We start from the raw sequence: 20,731 nt of genomic DNA, 5'->3' as shown, positions 1-20,731 counted from the left end.
TCGAGCCAGACATCAGGCTCCGTGCTGACAGCACGGAGCCAGCTTGAGATTTCTCTCTTCCTCTCTCTCTGCCCCTCCCCTGTTTGCTCTCTCTCTCTCTCTCTCTCTCTCAAATAAATAAACTTAAAAAAAATTTTTTAAATGCTGAATTATGAAACACACCTGCCTCCGAGGGCATTAAGATACTCAAAAATATAAATGAAAGAGGAATCTCTCTAAAAAGTAAATAAAGTTATAAAACTAAATTGGTGGGGAAAAAATAAGGAAAAGTAAATATGAGTAAGAGCCAATTAGAAATCTTTGAGATTAACAGTATAAATTAAACTGAACCAACAGGCTGGATAAAATCTAAACTGGAGACAGTGAAACATCCGTGGATTCTAAGAAAGTCTTGAGGAATTCACCCATAGAGCAGCACAAAGAGCCAAAGCTATATAAAAATATGAAAGAGTAGTTTGTAGATAGACTGTGAGGTTCCAACATTCATCCAGGCTGATTTCCGGAAAAGAAGAATGTAAGGAATGGCAGCAAAATTACATTTGAAGTGATAACATCTGAGAATTTCCCAGGATAAAAGATATGAATCTTCATTCTGAAAGTGTAGCCTGAGGACTAAACAGATAAATAAAAATAAATCCACACCTAAATATATCATAATGGAACTTTAGAGTATCACAAATAAAAGTCCATCCTAGGATTTCTGGCTAAATATAATAGATTAAATGCTTATACTTATTGATCTTCCCTCTCAGAATTCCACAAAAATTCGAGTTGGGTTTTTTTTTAATCATAAACCCACAAACAAAAAGAGGATAGGAAAGAGGGGGGCAGGAAACAGGCTAGAGAAATCAACAGATTTTGGAAGCTGGAAAGCAGATGTTAACCAATTAGATCAGAAAAAGCTGACACCTATGTGTCTGTGTGGGTGCAGAGTTGGATGAGCATTGGAAGAAAAGATTAAAGAAATATCCCAAAGCATAAAATGAGATAAAGAGATGGTAAATGTTGATTAAAGATAAGGAAATAAATTATCAATGAAATAACTCAAGGAAGTTTCCCTGAATGATGGACAGAAGTTTCCAGGCTAAAAGGCTGAGAGCCTGGCACACTAGTAGAAACATTACCTATATCAAGGCACACCTTTGTGAAATTTCAGAACATGAGAAATAAAGAAATTATCTCAAAATCTTTAAGCAGGGAAAAGCAAGCTGCAGTCAAAGCATTGGGAATCACAATGTAACTTCTCAAGAGCAGGACTCGAAGGTAGAAGCCAGTGAGGAAATGTCATCAAATTCTAAAAAGAAATGATTTCTAATATAAAATTCTATATCTAGAGTGCCTGGGGGGCTCAGTCAGTTAAGTGTCTGACTCTTGATTTCAGCTCAGGTCATGATCTCATGGTCATGAGATCGAGCACTGCATTGGGCTCCACAGAGTTAAGCATACAGCCTGCCTAAGAGTGTCTTTAAAAAAAAAAAACCAAAAAAAAATAAAATTATATATCTAACCAAACTAAAAAATCAAGATTGAATGTAGGATAGTTTCAGATATGCAAGGTCTCAAAGGGAAAAATAAATAAATAAATAAAAATAAAAGGACCTCCTCTGTATCTGTGTGGCCTTTCTCAGGAAGGAAGCCATTGGAGGATGTAATCTACCAAAATGCGGAAGAAGAAGAAGAAGAAAAAAAAAGGGAGTTCCAATAGTAAAAAAAAAACAAAAAAAACAAAAAACAAAAAACAAAAAAACCCCAATACAATGAAGATAAAAAAGAGAATATTTAGGATGGTGGGATGTGGCAATGAAATATTTCAGGAAATGGCTGTGCCCTAGATCCAGAGACTACATCAAGAGCAAAGTAGACAGATGGAAGATTCCAGGAGAGAAAATTCCAAGAAGAAATGGAAAAAAGGAAAAAAAAAAAAGAAAGGAAGGGAGGAGAGAGGGAGGGATGGTATGTGGTATATTTGAATTGAGATGAAACTTACAATCTACCTGAAAGTCTGGGGAAGAGGGTAAAAATAAAATTTCTGTACAGCAACAATAACTTGGAGGTTGGTTTTCAATGGGTAAATAATCATTCTAAAGTCTGTGTCATGTAAAATAAGAGATCAGAATTAGTGAATAACTTTAGACTTGGTTGGAAAATATATGCTTCAAGAACTTATGTTAAAATATTAAGGGTAACCACTAAAATACCAGAAAACAATCTGTACTTATCAAACACGCAGAAAAATAGAGAAAATTGTCTTAATCAAACAGAAGTAGGGGGTGCCTGGCTGGCTCAGTCAGTAGAGCATGCAACTCTTGATCTCAGCATTGAGTTCCAGCCCCATGTTGGGCCTAGAACTTACTTCAAAAAAAAAAAAAAAGAAAAAAAAAGAAAAAGAAAAAAAGAAAAGAAACCGAAGTAGGAAAATTATTTTTTAGAAGGCAAATAAAAAGCTAGTAAAATAATTAAGATGATAAAAATAAGTCCAAATATGTCTGAAATCACAATAAATATAAATCAATTAAAATCACATTGTAAAACAGAGATGATCAAATTGAAATATAAAAAATATAGCAATGAATTTGTTTATAAGAGACAGAGGCTTGCCTGGTGTACAACAGGTGTGGTCTGACTTTAAAAAATGAGCTGTCCAGATTCCCTTTCTCAGAAAGAATAAAGGGGAAAAGGGGATATTCAAATGGCAATAAGTGCCGGAGCTAGGAGTTAACAAAGAAATGAGACGGAAGCAACCTTCATGGTATGTGTGTGAGACAAAGAGCTATGAGTAAGCAAAGGAGGTCATTCAATAGAGGGAGAGGTGAACAGCAAACACACGGAGAGAAGGCTTTCTTCTATGACAGCCTGGTAGCTCTGTCTCTCTCAGATTCCTGGAAGACCAGAATGTACTTGGTTCCTGCCTTTGGAATCCTTCTAGACCTCTCTGTATCCTGGAAAAGGAAAAACCCTTCATATGAGCTAGACTTAGTGGGTTGCTCTTCCTTTCTGCCCATAGTGCTGACTAGAATACATAACAGCAGTATGGCTAATGGTTACTGAGTGATCACTGCGTGTCTGGCACCACAACAAGAGCCTCTCGTGGATTATTTTATTTAGTAGTATAGCTACTATTCTTATCCCCATTTTGTATACTAGTAAATTCAGGCCTAGGGAGATTTCACAGCTAGTTACTGATGACCCAATACATGAAGGCAGGCAGTTTCACTCCAGAACCATCTTAATCATCACACTACACATGGGTTTTCAAAATGGAGGAGCAGGGGCAGGGAGCGGGGGTGCCTGGGTGGCTCAGTTGGTTGAGCATCTGACTCTTGATAATAAAACTTTTTTAAAAATGGAGGAGGGATTACTCTGCATTTTGCTCCAGGTGGCTAATGATGATCAAAATTTACCTACCTCTAGAAGTGAGTCCTCCATCAATTTAAGTATTCAACAGAGGCTAAATGAATGTTTAAAAAAGCTAATGTAGAAAGGATTCCTTCACAGGAAGGGAAATCAAATGATTTCTAAGACCTCTTCGAATGCCATTAGTCTCTGAATTTTAGCACAATGATCTATTACAGCACTGTCCAATAGAACCTTCTGGATAGCAAAAATATTTCATACTCTGTGTTTTCCAATAAGGTGGACACTAGACATATGTGATTGCTGAGCACTTGAAATGTGGCTAGTGCAACAGAGAAACTGGATGTTTAGCTCTACTTAGTTTTAATTAATTCAAGTTTATACAACCACATGAGCTAGTCACTACTATATTAGCACATGTCTGTAAGCATTTAGATAAAATAGTAAAACAGACTGTTAAATAAAACTGGACAGCCCAGGGCTTAGTTTTACGCATCATGCAAATATGGCCCTGCCCAAGGCCTCAGTGCTATATGGCTCTGGGCTAAATCAGAGGCAAGGACACCTCCAGATGAATCATCAGCATCATTTCCTGGAGTCTGGCTCTTCTCAGCAGCACCTTCCTGCTGTCTGGGGAACACACACACACACACACACACACACACACATGTATGTGCGCGTGCATATTTATGTATGTATATGCATTTGTGTGTGTGTGCTCAGGTAGGGAGTGATACAGCATACTGGTAGAATGGAGTGGAAATGATTTCATTAATTTTTCTTTATGAATGTCTATATTGCTTTACTTGTTACAACAGGCATACATACTTCTCTTTTTTGCAAAATAAAAACTCTAATAAAATGAAATGAAGACTAAAGAAGTATCCTTAAAATCCTCTAATAGCTACCTTGGAAATGTTAGCAATATAGTTTACAAAAAGGTACATATCTAAATATTCAGAAGTAATACCATATATGTTTTCAGTCTACAAATTTAATCGTGAACATTTTCCTCAAAGGTACAAAACAGAGAATGTTGTAGAAAGTAAGGAATGGAAATATAGCGACGGAAGTTTGTTTTTCAGTGTCTTTATTCTGAGGTATTGCATTGTGTGTTTTTATTGTTGCTATATACTACTTGGAACGCAAATCTTAAATCAGTATAGTCTTAAATCGTTTTGAGGCCTCAAAAACTCTGAGAAGAAAAGTAATGCCAAAGCCTGTGGTAACCTGTCCTCTAAGCCATGAGGGAGATGCCCTGGCGTGTAGCATTTCCAGATTTTGAGCTCAAAGAAATCAACCCTTACAAATTGCTTAGCCTGAGGGCTGAACAGTCTGTGAGCATTGCATCCTTTTAGGGTAAGCTGTGTAGTTTCTGGAGGCCTTTTAGAAAGATCTTGCCCTGAATCAGGTAGGGCGGGACGTGCCCTTGTAAGTCCAGGGAGTAAAAAGGAGAGGATTCTGTGGTTGCCCATGTTCCCTGCCATGTCTAGAAAGTGCTCAGAGACTAACCTTACTATGCTCTGTGTGGTGCACCGCCCAGCCACAACCTGAATCAGAGAACTCAGGATACCTGTAATTAACACCTCTGAGAAATTCTTCCAGGTTCCCCTGAATTTGAGAAGCAACTGTGGCCAAGGGTTTTCAGCAGACACAGATGGGGAGACAGTAATAGCTTTGACAGTAAATAAAAGGCTGCCCCACCTCTCTACCACTGAGGTCCGCCATGACCGGGTGTGCGGGAGTAGGCTGCCTCACTGCCAAGGGTCTTGGCTCTCCATCAAGCAGGAAATGTCTGGCCTCACAAGCCAGGGCACAGGGGAATCGGGTCACTGGCAAATGCTGGTAAAGCAAGCAACTTCAACAACAAAATACAACAGTTACAACTGAGAACAAAGCACAATATCAAAACGCATCCCCAAAGGACTCTTATCCAATTCCATTCATTCATCATTCCTTCAACGAACTCCTACCCAGTGCCTACTATAGGAATCGGATGGTAAATTTTCATCTGCATGAAGAATAAAAGACGGAAAGGTCCGTGAACCTGGATTCTATTTTAAGCCTCAGACAAAAACCACAATCAGATAATTATCCAAAGCATCTGGCTGCAGTTGTGAGGCCGAGGCCTATCTCGAATCCTTGCACCAAAGGCTCCTGATTTAGAGGACCCGATGTCGCACCGTTGCCCATACTAACTTCTCTTGGGGAGGTCCTGAGTCGGCGCACGGCTGTGTGACTGGCAGTTGCAGTGAGGATGCCTCATAGTAGTCTCTGGGAAGCAGCACCAGGTAGTCCTAGTAAATTAAGACCAAAAGGACAATTATGCATTTGATGGTGGCCCTTCTTTAGTAATCAAGCCGTCACCAGCTAAGTGAACAACAACCAGGTGAAGCTCGCTATGTTAAACTCTCGACAGCAGCTGCTTCGTTCTGCCCCCCGGCTCACCAAAACACACAAAGCAACTCCTCACAGGTGCTTCAAACATGGGAGATAAGCATCTCAGGGTGAATGTTTTTGTATGCAAGTCTCAGGGGAAATTTTCCCGTCTCTTCTGGATTGTTTATAAATTCAAAACTAAACAAAAGTAACACGCTATCAGTTGATAACGTTCCTTTGAAATACCGGTTGCTTTCATCACTACACAACAGAACACTGAATTGTAGATCACGTATCACGGCTTCTTATTCCCATATCCAAGCAACGCTCAATGGCATGTATAAAAAACGGTGTTTTGTGATCCTGGTGAGTCACGGACTGAAACTGGCTGACTGCCTGTCCTAGGAGATGAGAGGAAGAACGTGTTCCACGGAGTGTGCCAAATGAAGCCCACAGTGTAAATTCAGCTAAACAGCTCTTCAGGAAAGAGCAGACCTCCAGGTTTCTGAGATGCTGATGGTTTGACAGCTTCAGAGCAATGCTGGCATCCCTGCCTGTGTGCAGGGGGAAGGACGAAGGGGAGGGGGGATGTCTGACATAACTGTGAAGAGACTCATACGCCAGCCATAAGGCTTTCTCTCCCTTTGGGGCCCTTAATTTGTCTAGAATGGGAAAGAAGAGAAATGTATAGAGAGGAAAAGTGGCACATGGCGGCCCAGGGGGCTCAGTGGTCTACCACGGGGGTCTCACTAGCCCAGTAGGCTTTATTTCAACAGTGATTATTGTTCTCTTATGAAGTTTCCTTAGGTTGGGACCATAGCTCCTCATTACTTTATGGTCCCATAGATCCTAGAATAGTAAAAGTTGACAGTAGGTGGTCCGTAAAATATCTGTAGAGAAGACAGGATCATCAAATGGAAGCATATATATGTGTTGCTACACAACTGCACCAGCTAAATGTCATCAAGTATCTTCCGTGCCTATGAAGTAACATAATGAGCTTCTTTCCATTAATCTAACTTTGTACCCATTACTGGCAACAACAGGATTTTCTTCATCCTCATTTCTAACATCTATGAAAAACTCTAAAACTTTGGTAAAGCAACAAAGCTTTCTACCAAGAAGATGCAAGAAAAATAGGGATTGAATGTCGAGCATAAACCCTCACATGATGCTCAGAAGATCCCAGATTTGGAAAGGACCTATATGGATAAACATTGTCCCTATTACAGGGAAGAAGCAAATGGGGCAGGCCTGGAGTTAAAGACCTTGCCTGAGATTTGCTAATACAGCCAATCAAAAGGACTGTGCCAGAAGGAAAAGCTTGATGTTTTCTGCTCTGAGTGCCTAAAACCAAGCTTTGTCAAAGACTTTATTTTCAAAAGACTTTCTATAAGCTAAAGCAGACATCAAAAGGGGGGGTGTATCTCAGGTAGCAGTTTTCATCCCTTAACTCCCCATGGTTCCTCTGGCTATCCTAGTAGAGCACGAGGATAGAGCTTCTCTCGTAATGCAGGGTTCTTTGTCCAAGGCAATCGTTTGGTGAGGCTGCTGCCTATGTTTCAGGTAGAAGAAGGCAGGGAATGTTGGAGAAGCATCGGTTCTCCCTTCTCTTTCCACCACCAAGAACTTCACTGATATTAGGATCTTCTTTTCCTCTAGCTTCTTCTGATTCACTCCACACAATTCCCAGAGAGGCTGATTTTTTTTGATGCCCTTCTGATTCATGATGAAAAATCCCAAAGAAGCTTTTGAAAGGTGGGGACATAATGCATATGAAGGTTTTGCATTTATTCTGATAACTTTAACATTATAGTTATAGTTGTTGGTGTGTGTGTGTGTGTGTGTGTGTGTGTGTGTGTCTGAGAGAAGCTGGCTGAAGAATATAACAGATATTTTCAGTTGGCTCCTATGTTGAGGGCAAATGTCACCATAGTTTCCTGTTGTCTAAAAGGGAGGTGGATTTTGATATCTAATGGTCCCTGTGGGTCACTGTGGATTGGACCATCTCTAAGGGGGGAAGAATCCCACAGAACTCTCCACTCAGGAGGACTCTTACCAGGAGGACCCCCTCTGCTTGAATACAAGCAAGCCATGTCCCTGGTGCAATTGAAAACGGGTCTGCCAAACCATTTCCGGGGACCGTGACAAAGGCTGGCTCCTTACTTGGCAGGAAGAGGACTTCTTTGCTTTGAGCAGCACCTATCAGAAATAAAAAGAATTGCCCAAGGCACTGGTCTAGCAATCACTGTTATGATTTTGGATTTTCAGTTTTGAACATTCAGTTTACATCTGAAGAAGTTTAAGATGGTTACTGAGCATACTTACTGATCAGATTTATTGATTTTATTTTTAAAATTTTTAAACATTTATTATTTTTGAGAGAGAGAGAGAGAGAGAGAGAGAGAGAGAGAGAGAGAGTGCAAGCAGGGGAGGGGCAAAGAGAGAGGGAGACACAGAATCTGAAGCAGGCTCCAGGCTCTGAGCTGTCAGCACAGAGCCCAACGCAGAGTTCAAACTCACGAACTGTAAGATCACGACCGGAGCCGAAGTGAAATACTTAACTGACTGAGCCACCCTGGCGCCCCTTGATTTTATTTACCATTCACATACTTATAAAACAGACTAGAAAGATATTGATAAGATGTTAATTACTTTTTAAATTTGTTAAGTGATTAAGTATATTAACGCATGTAAACTGCTTAAGAAATTTCATTGCACCTAAGTGTTAACACATTACCTTAGATATTAAATTATTTTATTCTTTTAATTTCTATGGAAGAACATGTGTCCATTCTGAAGTAATAAAAAGTTTTGGTTTTTTGTTTGTTCTCAGGATGCAAAGTGTTTTCTTCTGTATGAAACAAACAGTGAACCTTCTGTACAAGGTTCAGAAACAAACCAAACTGCTGCATCAGAGTCCAACTGAGACTTTTTCTTCAGAAGAAATGTTTGCTCCAAATCCTTGCATTCTTTCTACAAACATCCACTAGATCTAGGTTCTGGGCATGAGGGACTGCACACAGCCAGCATGGCTTTTGCTGGGTGGGATGGGAAAGGTGAGGGATTACAGACGATAAAACAGGAGAATTTGGCACAGCATAGACAGTGGTGTTTGGGAGGAGGCCTAGGTTACCACAAGAATCCACAACCAAGGCCCCTGACTCAGACATGGGGGCTTAATAAAGGTGTCCCAGAGGAAGGGAAAACAAGCCACAATGTATTCCACCTGTTTGAGTTAATGGAGAGCAAAGTGCTGATGAAATTGTCATCGAGGAGGCATCAGGGTCCATTAGAAAGAATTTGGAGTCTGAAGATTCCAACTTGTCTATAAAGACCAGAGGTGCACTTAGGCAATTTACTAAACCTCTCAGTTCTGTTTCCTCTTCAACTCTCATCAGTTCACAAACTTACCATGTGAGAAAATCAATGCCAAAGTATATGTATACGATAAAGCAAGCCCGCTAGTTCTTTGTGTTATTCATCATCATCCAGCTTCACAACCTGGTTGACACAACTCAGGAGCATCACCACTGCCCCCAGTGACTTCGCCATGGATGCTGAACAAAGATTCTTGTGTTTCAATCTCAAATTAGATTTCCACTGGCACCATCTTGGGTCCATGTGGGATTCCTAGTGTTTTCTGGAATCTGTTTCCAGGAATGGTAGAAGCGCTAACTTCTTGCAGAACAGACTTCCAGGCCTCAGCTCTAACAGTGCTGAGATCTGTGCTCTGACTGTGATTTTCCTCTGCCCTCAGGAATCCCTCAACCTTCAGTGAGGTTTGCATGTTTCTTTATGGAGTTCTCTTGGGCTTCATGCTTTACCGCATTCATCTTAAAAATTCCTACACTCACCCATTTCTCCTTGGGCTATTTGGTCTGCCTGAAACAATGTAAAAATTTAGGGGAGTCACCACAGAGGTGACACCCACTCTACCATGAATGAATTATAAATTAGCTTTGCCCTGTGGTGATATCATAGACCATGGGGTTCGGCGAAGACACATAGATTGTTACACCAATTTTTCAAAAGACAGTTAATAGTAAACTTAACAAAATTTAAATAAGCAGAATGTTTAGAGATTGAAAAGGTAGCAAAGGACAGGACACTACCCTAATCAGACTATGCATGAGACTCCATCTTTTCTCAGGAGGTAACTTTGTGAAAACTGAAGAAACTGTTTCACTAGTTCATCATTTCTTAATCCAAAAAAAGGCTTGAAAATTTGCCTACCTGCCTCAGCCCAGGATGGGTAAATAGTCACGTGGCCAGATACGGCTTCAGTTCCAGGGTTAATATATTTCAGAATAACGCGAAACAAGGCAAGACTTGACTTCCCCACATTCAACATGATCCTCACTTTATTCTGAAAAATACCGAAAAGCCATAAAGTATAGAACTGGCTAAAAGAAATGGTAGCCAAACAGTGGCTTTACTCCATTCAAGTTTCACTAGTGGGCTTGTAATGTGTACACAGACCCACACGCTCTGTTTCTTTCTCACACACACACACACACACACACACACACACACACACACACATACTCAGAAAACACCAAATAACCAACTCTGTGGCAGATGGAAATAGGAAGGCCTAACAATAAATTAAAATCACAATTACAATTACAATTAAATTTAATTATACAATACAACTTAATTACAATTAAAGTTACAGTGAAGACCTGTTCCCTCAGGAACTGAGTTCTTCTTTTGACCCTTTTGGAATCAGGCAGACAGAACAGAATGTTAGCAGAACTAGTTTAAGGAAAGCCATCGTGGCAGGGGCAACCACCACAGGCTGGGAGAAATAAAAAAGCAGGAGAGAACGGAAGGACAGGATTATTTAACACAACTACCCCTGTAGAGAGACCACTCCAGGGGCCACATATATAAAATTCTAAATGGTCACAGAAACTGATGCTGGCCAAACAAAGGTTAAAATACTCCAAACACATTAGTGACCAAATATGGATGTAATTAAAATATGCCTACGTCATATAAAATTGATCTCAATCTCTATCCAAAAAGAATGTGGGCTTTTTCTTTTTTAATTACTTTTTTTCCATCATAACAAGTGTACTCTTTAATCCTCATCACCTATTTCCTCCATCCCCTACCCCGCTCCCCTCTGGTAACCATCAGTTCGTTTTCTACAGTTAAGAGTCTGTTTCATGCTTTGTCTCTATCTTTTTTTTTTTTTTGCCTTTGCTTGTTTGTTTTGCTTCCTAGATTCAACATATGAGTGAAATCATACAATATTTGTCTCTCTCTGACTTATTTTGGTTAACATTATTATTCTCTCTAGTTCCATCCATATTGTTGCAAATGGCAAGATTTCATTATTTTTTATGGATGAATAATACTTCATTCCAATAACAAAAGGGACAATCCGACAAGAGGATATATAATAATTGTAAATATTTATGCACCCAACATGAAAGAACCCAAATAAATAAAACAGTTAATAACAAACCTAAAGGAAATAATCAATAGTAACACAATAATAGTAGGGGACTTTAAGACCCCACTTACATCAACGGGCAGATCATCCAAAGAGAAAAGCAACAAGGAAATAGTGGCTTTCAATGACACTCTGGACCAGATGGACTTAACAGATACATTCAAATACACAGATATATTCAGCAGAATACACATTCTTTTTGAGTACACATGTAATGGTCTCCAGAATAGAACACATATTAGACCACAAAATAAGTCTCAAAAAATTCAAAAAGACTGAAGTTATGCCATGTATCTTTTCTGACCACAAACCTATGAAACTATAAATCAACCACAAGAAAAATTTTGCAAGAGCACAAATACATTGAGGCTAAAGAACATGCTTCTAAACAACGAATGGGTCAATCAAGAAATCAAAAAAGAGGGTGCCTGGGTGGCTCAGTCTGTTGAGCATCTGACTCTTGATTTCACCTCAGGTCATGATCTCAAGGTTCATGGGATCAAGCCCCATGTCAAGCTCCACTCTGTCAATGCACAGCCTGCTTAGGATTCTTTCTTTCTCTCTCTGCCCCTCCCCTACTCATTCTCTCTCTCTCTCTCTCTCTCTCTCTCTCTCTCTGTGTGTGTGTGTAAAAATAAATAAACTTAAAAAAAGAAATCAAAGAAGAAATAAAATATTACATGGAGATGAATAAAAATGAAAACACAGGTCCAAAATCTTTAGGATGCAGCAAAAGCTGTACTAAGAGGGAAATTTATAGCAACACAAGGCTACATCAAGAAGCAAGAAAAATCTCATATAAATAACCTAACCTTATACCTCAAGACACTAAAATAAGAAGAAAAAACAAAACTGAAACACAGAAAAAGGAAGGAAATAAAAAGATTAGAGCAGAAATAAATGATACAGAAACTAAAAAAAAGTAAATAAAACAGATTAATGAAACCAGGAGCTGGTTTTTAGAAAAGATCAACAAAATTGATAAATCTCTAACCAGACTTATCGAGAGAGAGAGAGAAAGAGAGAGAGAGAGAGGACCCAAATAAACAAAACCACTAATGAAAGAGTAGAAATAACAACCAACACCACAAAAATACAAAAACTTGTAACACAATATTATGAAAATCTATATGCCAACAAATTGGACAACTTAAAAGAAATGGATAAATTCCTAGAAACATATAACCTACCAAAACATAATAGGAAGAAACAGAAAATTTGAACAGATAAATTACTAGAAGTTAAATTGAATCAGTAATTAAAAAAAAAAAACTCCCAAAAAACAAAAGTCTGAGACCAGACAGCTTCACAGGTGAATTCTACCAAACACTTAAAGAAGAGTTAATATTTATTCTTCTCAAACTATTCCAAAAAATATAAGAGGAAGGAAAACTTCCAAATTCATTCTATGAGGCCAGTATCACCCTGATACGAAAACCATATAAAGACACTACAAAAAAAGAGAACTACAAGTCAATATGTCTGATGAACATAGATGTAAAAATCCTCAACAAAATATTAGTGAACAGAATCCAACAAAACATTAAAATAATCATTCACCACGGTCAAGTGGGATTTATTCCTGGGATGAAAGTGTGCTTTACTATTTGCAAAACAATCAATGTGGCATGTCACATTAGTAAGAGAAGAGATAAAAACCATAAAATCATTTCCATAGATGGAGAAAAAGCATTTTACAAAGTACAACATCCATTCATGATAAAAACAAATCCTCTGCAAAGTAGATACAGATAATAAAGGCCTTATATGAGAAATGTACAACCAACATCATACTCAGTGGTGAAAATGAAGACTTTTTCCCCTAAGGTCAGAACAAGACAAAGATGTCCACTCTCACCACTTTTATTCAACATAGCACTGGAAGTCCTAGCCATAGCAGTCAGACAACAGAAAGAAAGAACAGGTATCCAAATTGGTAAGGAAGTAGTAAAACTCTCATGATCTACAAATTACATGGTACCACATATAGAAAGCCTTAAAGACTCCACTGAATGGGGCTTTTTAACTTGACAGAATCCATCTCTAAGTGTTAGTTCCATGTTGGAAAATAAAAATGCAAAAATGTATAAGGAACAAGTTAGGGGTGATCTGATGGACGCTGCTGAGATCTACTGACTAAAAATACATAAAGAAATCCATCATTTGGAATTCATTCCTTTATGCTAACTAGTTATTCTTTCCAACTGTAGACACCTATGAGAGGGTATCCACCTTGACTGGACTGTCAGTCATTCACAATCTATTATGACTTAATGGAATCCATTGCTTTTTTCTTAATAATGAAGATCAGAAAGGAGCTAAAGAAACTGAATTGCTACATTGGGGAGAAGGAGAAAGCAGTGAGGTGTCGGATCCTAGGATCCTAGGGAGTGTAAAGCAACCTGATGGGGGATGCTAGTCAGGCAAGAAGCAACATTAGAACCAATGGTGGCTCCAACAGAACTGTGAACCTGTCCCTGTTTCTCTAAGGGGTGACTTATATAAATATAACAGGCATTACTTCTGATCTACTAAGGACAAATATTGGGTAACCATGGTCGTCAGTTTACCTCTTTTGTTCTGAATTTCGCCACTGAGAAACACAGTTTGAAGAGACCAACCTCAAAGAGAAATTCTGAGAATAAAACTTCTCAATGACTATACAGAAATTATTAGTTATAAATATTGCATAAGTTCTAAAGGTAGCAAGAAAATGTGTAAATCCCTTAATTATTCCAACACAAAGCCAAGAGAGATAGATACAGAAGAGGAAAATGAAGGAAAGGAGAAATACAGGAAAGAAAATTTAAGTAGCACTAACAAATTCCTCATTTATCTTAGTTTTTATTCATATAGTAATTCCGAGTTTAAAAAAGCAAAAAAAAAAAAAAAAAAAAAAAAAAAAGCACCGGTCAAATATTAACAACGCACACATTGAAATTATTTAATTCAACTCATTTTTAATCTTCACAAATGGCTTTAAGGAAAAGTGTGTCTTGTGTTAAAATATAGACTAATCTCATTTGGGAAACAACTTCTTGTAAAAAGTCTCCAGAAATAAACACCATTTTTTTTAATCCTTTCTTTGTCTGATTTGGTGACTAAATTAACAATAAACTGTGAAATCGATACATATACTTATGAGTTAAAATCCAATCTTACCCCAAACCCCATCTGTAGTCTGGAGAAAAAGAATCTTGGAGTCAGTTTTAGGGATAGTTTGCCTTTGTGGGGGACACACTGACAGTGTTGTGGGTAACTATATGCACTATCCCGCCATGACGTAATTTCTTAGAGGCTACATACCTGCACTGAGGTCATCTGGGCGTATCCTCTCCAGCTAAACTCAGGAAATTCCAGGGGATCAAATCCAAACCGAAGTTCTCTCCCGTTAGGTACAGTGCCATCTTCAATCTCATACTTCATATGATGCAAATCCGGGAAATAGTAGTTGTTTTCGGGTCTTTTGTAAACAAAAAGTAAATGTGGATACAGCAAGTTGAGTCCACTGATAATCCAAATATTCTTTAATCTCAGTAGCTCTGCTAAAAGAACTCCCACCAAATTGAAAGACTGCAACAAATAAGAACAAATGAAAGAACCTCCCCCTGCTTTTTCTTTAAATTATTGCTTTCATTCTTGTAAACATTCACATAAAATACACCCAACACTTACATTCTAAGCAATAAAATGAGAAAATCATTTAGCACAACCCATAGTAGTAGTATCCTTTAATATGTTCTAAACGGTTGCCAACAACTTAGCAAAGTCAAATTAGGTAATTTACTATAAATTCCTTCATTCAATCATTCATTTACATACTCATATTCACTCATTACACAAATATTAACATATACGTACCAACCAATGTTGTTAAGTACCATATATACATAGTGAATGTGACATACAATATTTCATGTGTTAAGTTTACAAGTTAGATACATTTTTCTCTCCATATCTGTTTTTTCAATCATCAGAATGACTTTTTATGCCTCGTTTTTTCTTAAATTATAAGTCTATAAATGGATTCCTTTCAAGAGTCCAATAATGGTAGTCATAGAGAAGGATCAAAAATATTTCAACCCTGGGGCGCCTGGGTGGTTCAGTCAGTTAAGTGTCCTACTTCAGTTTAGGTCATGATCTTATGGTTTGTGAGTTCGAGCCCTGCATTGGGCTCTGTGCTGACTGCTCAGAGCCTGGAGCCTGTTTCGGGTTCTGTCTCTCCCTCTCTCTCTACCCCTCCCCCACTTGTGCTTGGTCTCTGTCTCTCTGTCAAAAATAAATAAAAACATTAAAAAATAAATAAATAAAAATATTACAATACTTATGTGACATTTCATATTCAAACTATTTGAAGTTCTTCAAAATGGCACATTTTGACAATCCAATCACAAACTAATAGCAGTTAGTGTATTTGTAATAGTATTTGTAATAGAATTACAAAGTATTTGTAGTAGAATTAAAAATGCTTACAATTTCTCTGGAAGTGATATATAAAGATCCTTAAAAATATTCATACCCATTGGGGAGCCTGGGTGGCTCAGTCGGTTAAGCGGCCAACTTCGGCTGAGGTCATGATCTCACGGTCAGTGAGTTCAAGCCCCGCATCGGGCTCTGTGCTGACAGCTCAGAGCCTGGAGCCTGTTTCAGATTCTGTGTCTCTCTCTCTCTGACCCTCCCCCATTCATGCTCTGTCTCTCTCTGTCTCAAAAATAAATAAACGTTAAAAATTAAAAAAAATATATTCATACCCATTGACCCAGTAATTCTCCTTCCAGGAATATATTCTAAAGAATGATTAAATATACATTGTCAAAGAATTAACATAAAAGAATGTTTATAATAGTGAAAGCTTAGAAGCAATGTAAATGTACAATTATGAAATAATTAAATACATTATGAAATATTAAATAACCAATATTTTGGAAGACTAATGATATGGAAAATGTCTGCAATAGCATGTGAAGAAATTGATACGAATTATATGAAGAAAATACAATACTAATTTGTATTCATAGAAAAAGCCTAGGGGTACCTGGGTGGCTCAGTTGGTTAAGCTTTGGGTTAGGTCATGATCTTGCAGTTGATGAGTTTGAGCCCCATGTCAGGCTCTGTGCTGACCCCTCAAAGCCTGGAGCCTGCTTCAGAGTCTGTGTCTCCCTCTCTCTCTGCCCCTCCCCCACTTGCGCTCTGCCTCTCTCTCTCTCTCAAAATAAAATAAAATAAAAATAAACATTAAAAATGTTTTTAAAAAGAAAGAAAAAGCCTAGAAAAAATAAACAAAAAATATCAAAGGGGTTATCACCTGGGTGGTGGAATGAAGAATTTTCTTTGCCTTTTACTTTTAGGTACTTATTGCAACTTTACAACAAACATATATTACATTTATTATCACAAAAATTATTTAAAAGACAAAGTGAATGTGAAAGCTTTCTAACCTTGTAAGAAAAATGAAAAAAATGTTCAGATGATATCATAAACAAACATTTGGGAGAAATTTAGTACAAAAGGACAAAAGATTTACCAACCCAGAGAAAAGGTGATGCTGGTTCGCTCTCCTTTTATCATAGTTACAATTTATCACTAAATCAAAGGACATGTTCTAAATTTCATATATGTGTATTGGCTGTGATGTAAAAAAAAAAGTCAATATTTTTACCTTGGGATGGGAAATTTAATTCCTATTAAAGTTGCATTATTTCTACCTGAAAATTAGCCCACCGCTTGCATAGTTGGAAGGGAAAAAAAATTATCCTGGTTAAGTAGGGGGAAAGCTCACTTTATCAACAGGAAGGTGAAAAGAGATAAAACATGGGTGGAGAATGTTTCCAAACCTATTTACAAAATTCCTCTGGTTCATCATGTGCTTTGTTAGTCTTCAGGGAAACATCCACAGATGTGTTCTCTTTCACACACTTTTTATTATGTGGCCCAGCAGTGACTGCCATTTAGAAATGACTGAAGAAAGCTCAGCTGGGTTGCTCTGACTTTTAGAATTCAAATGCTGGAAACATCAAGGGAAAGGAGAGAAACACCATACCAACTAAATATAGACAATTTACCTAAACTACACTGAAGATTTCTTTAAAATTTTTTTTAATGTTTATTTATTTTTGAGACAGAGAGAGACAGAGCATGAGCAGGGAAGGGGCAGAGAGAGAGGGAGACACAGAATCGGAAGCAGGCTCCAGGCTCTGAGCTGTCAGCACAGAGCCCGATGCAGGGCTCGAACTCACGAACTGTGAGATCATGACCTGAGCTGAAGTCAGACGCTCAACTGACTGAGCCACCCAGGCGCCCCAAGATTTCTTTATTAATCTGTTGATAAAGCAGAGTATTAAAGATACATACAATTTAGAAGTTGCATTTCACAGACTTTCCAGTGTATGATTAAGAGCCAGAATATTAAAAATTAGCTTTTTCCTCCCACCACTGACAGAAAATTATAAATGGATCATGGTTTTAAAAAATTCTATACTGATATGACAGATATATTCAGAACATTCTATCTTAAAACAGCAGAATATACGTTCTTTTCAAGTGCACATGGAACATCATCCAGAACAGATCACATTTTGGGCCACAAAACAAGTCTCAACAAATTCAAAAAACCGAAATCATACCAAGCATCTTTTCTGACCACAACACTATGAAAGTAGCAATCAACCACAAGAAAAAATCTGGAAAGAACACAAATACATGGTGGTTAAATAACATGCTTCTAAACAAGAAATGGGTCAATCAAGGAATCAAAAAGGAAATAACAAAAAATACATGGAGACAAATGAAAATGAAAACACAAAGGTCCAAAATCTTTGGGATGCAGCAAAAGCTGTTCTAAGAGGGAAGTTTATGGCAACACAGGCCTACCTCAGGAAGCAAGAAAAATCTCACATAAACAACCAAACATTACACCTAAAGAAGCTAGAAAAAGAAGCACAAACAACCCAAGCCCAGCAAAAGAAAGGAAATCATAAAGATCAGAGCAGAAATAAATGAAATAGAAACTAAAAAAACAATAGAACAGATTCAAGAGAAACCAAGAGCTGGTTCTTTGAAAAAACCAACAAAATTGATAAACCTCTAGCCAGAATGATCAAATAGGGAGAGAGAGAGAAACAAGTCAAATAGACAAAATCAGAAATGAAACACTAGAAATAACCACCAATGCCCCTTAAACACAAAGGATTTTAAGAGAATATTGTGAAAAAATTATATGCCAACAAATTGGACAACCTAGAAGAAACGGATAAATTCTTAGAAACATATAAACTCTTAAAACGGAATTAGGAAAAAAATAGAAAATTTGAACAGACCAATTACAAACAATGAAACTGAATCAGTAATACTCCCAACAAACAAAAGTCCAGGACCAGATGGCTTCACAGGTGAAGTCTACCAAACATTTAAGGAAGAGTTAATATTTATTCTTTTCAAACTACTCCAAAAAACAAAAGAGAAAGGAAAGCTTCCAAATTCATTCTATGAAGCCAGCATTAGCCTAATACCAAAACCAGGTAAAGATACTACCAAAAGACAAAAACAAAAACAAAAAAATTGCAGGCTAATATCTCTGATGAACATAGACACAAAAATCCTCAACAAAATATTAACAAACAGAATCCAACAATACATTAAAATAACCATTCACCATGATCAAGTGGGATTTATACCTGGGGTGCAAGAGTGATTCAATTATTTGCAAATCAATCAATGTGATATGTCACATCAATAAGAGAAAGGAGAAAAACCATATGATCATTTCAATAGATGCAGAAAAAGTATCTGACAAAGTACAACATCCATTCATGATAAAAACCCTTAACAGAGTAGGTTTACAGGGAACATACCTCAACATGATAAAAGCCTTATATGAAAAACCCACAACAAATATCATACTCGGTGGGGAAAAATCCTTTCCCCCTAAGATCAGGAACAAGATAAGGATATCCACTCTCACCACTTTTATTCAACATAGTACTGGAAGTCCTAGCCACAGCAATCAGACAAGAAAAGAGAATAAAAGGCATCCAAATTGGTAAGAAAGAAGTAAAATTTTCACTATTTGCAGATGACATGATAATATACATAGAAAACCCTAAGGACACCAAAAAACTACCAGAACTGATAAATGAATTCAGCAAATTCACAGGGTACAAATCAATATACAGAAATTCATTGCATTTCTATACACTAATAAAGAAGTAGCAAAAATAGAAATTAAGAAAAAAGTTCCATACTGTATGGGTAGTCCCCATACTACCCAAAGCAATCTACACATTTAATGCAATCCCCAGTAAAATACCAACAGAATTTTTCACAAAACTAAAACAAATAATTCTAAAGTTTGTATGGAACCACAAAAGACACCAAATTAGCCATCTTGGCAATCTTGAAGCAATCTTGAAAAAGCAATCTTCAAGCAATCTTGAAAAAGAACGAAGCTAGAGGTATCACAATCCCAGATTTCAACATATGCTACAAAGTTGTAGTAATCAAAAACACTATGGTACTGGCACAAAAATAGACACCTCGATCAATAGACACATAGAAAAGAATAGAAAGGCCAGAAACAAGTCTACAATTATATGGTCAATTAATCTTCAACAAAGGAGGCAAGAATATGTAATGGGAAAAAGATGGTCTCTAACAAATGGGGTTGGGAAAACTAGACAGCCACATGCAAAAGAATGAAACTAGACCACTTACTTACACCATAGACAAAAATAAACTCAAAATGGATTAGGGACCTAAACGTGAGACCTGAAACCATAAAAATCCTTGAGGAGACCACAGGCTGTAATTTCTCTGACATTGGACATAGCAATTTTTCTAGATATGTCTCCTGAAGCAAGGGAAATAAAAGCAAAAATAAACAATTGGGACTGCATGAGAATTAAAAGCTTTTGAGGAGGGCACCTTTTGGGATGAGCACTGGGTGTTGTATGGAAACCAATTTGTCAATAAATTTCATATAAAAAAATTAAAAAAATAAATAAAAGCTTTTGCACAGCAAAGGAAACAGCCAACAAAACTAGAATACAATCTATTGAATGGGAGAAAATACTTGTAAATGACATATCTGATAAAGGGCTAGTATACAAAATATATAGATACCTTATACAACTGAACGCCAAAAAACACATAATCCAATTTAAAAATAGGCAAAAGACATGAACAGACATTTCTCCAAAGAAGACCTACAGATGGCAAACAGATACATGAAGAGATGCTCAACATCACTCATCATTAGGGAAATACAAATCAAAGCCACAACAAGATGTCACCTCACACCTGTCAGAATGGCTAAAATCAAAAATATAAGAAACAAGTGTTGGGGAGGATATGGATAAAAAGAAACCCTTGTGCACTGTTGGTGGAAATGCAAACTGGTGCAGTCACTGTGGACAATAGTACAGAGGCTCCTCAAAAAATTAAAAATAGAATTACCATATAATCCAGTAATTCTACTTCTGGCTATTTACCCCAAAAACACTAACTTAAAAACACTAACTTGAAAAGACATATGCACCC

At 37.5% G+C, this 20,731-nt stretch overlaps 1 protein-coding gene across 1 annotated transcript in view; it reads right to left on the bottom strand.

Moving 5' to 3' along the window:
- LAMA3 (laminin subunit alpha 3) overlaps window positions 1-20,731 on the bottom strand; it is a 267,946-nt gene that overhangs the window by 124,462 nt on the left and 122,753 nt on the right. The window contains 5 exon segments of the mRNA XM_043558464.1: window positions 5,059-5,212; window positions 5,554-5,651; window positions 7,793-7,935; window positions 9,970-10,102; window positions 14,504-14,660. Of these exon segments, the coding sequence (XP_043414399.1) occupies window positions 5,059-5,212; window positions 5,554-5,651; window positions 7,793-7,935; window positions 9,970-10,102; window positions 14,504-14,660 (685 nt within the window).

Source organism: Prionailurus bengalensis, chromosome D3, assembly GCF_016509475.1.
Source record: "Prionailurus bengalensis isolate Pbe53 chromosome D3, Fcat_Pben_1.1_paternal_pri, whole genome shotgun sequence".
NCBI lineage: Eukaryota > Metazoa > Chordata > Mammalia > Carnivora > Felidae > Prionailurus > Prionailurus bengalensis.
This window is presented reverse-complemented; position numbering and strand designations above follow the sequence as displayed.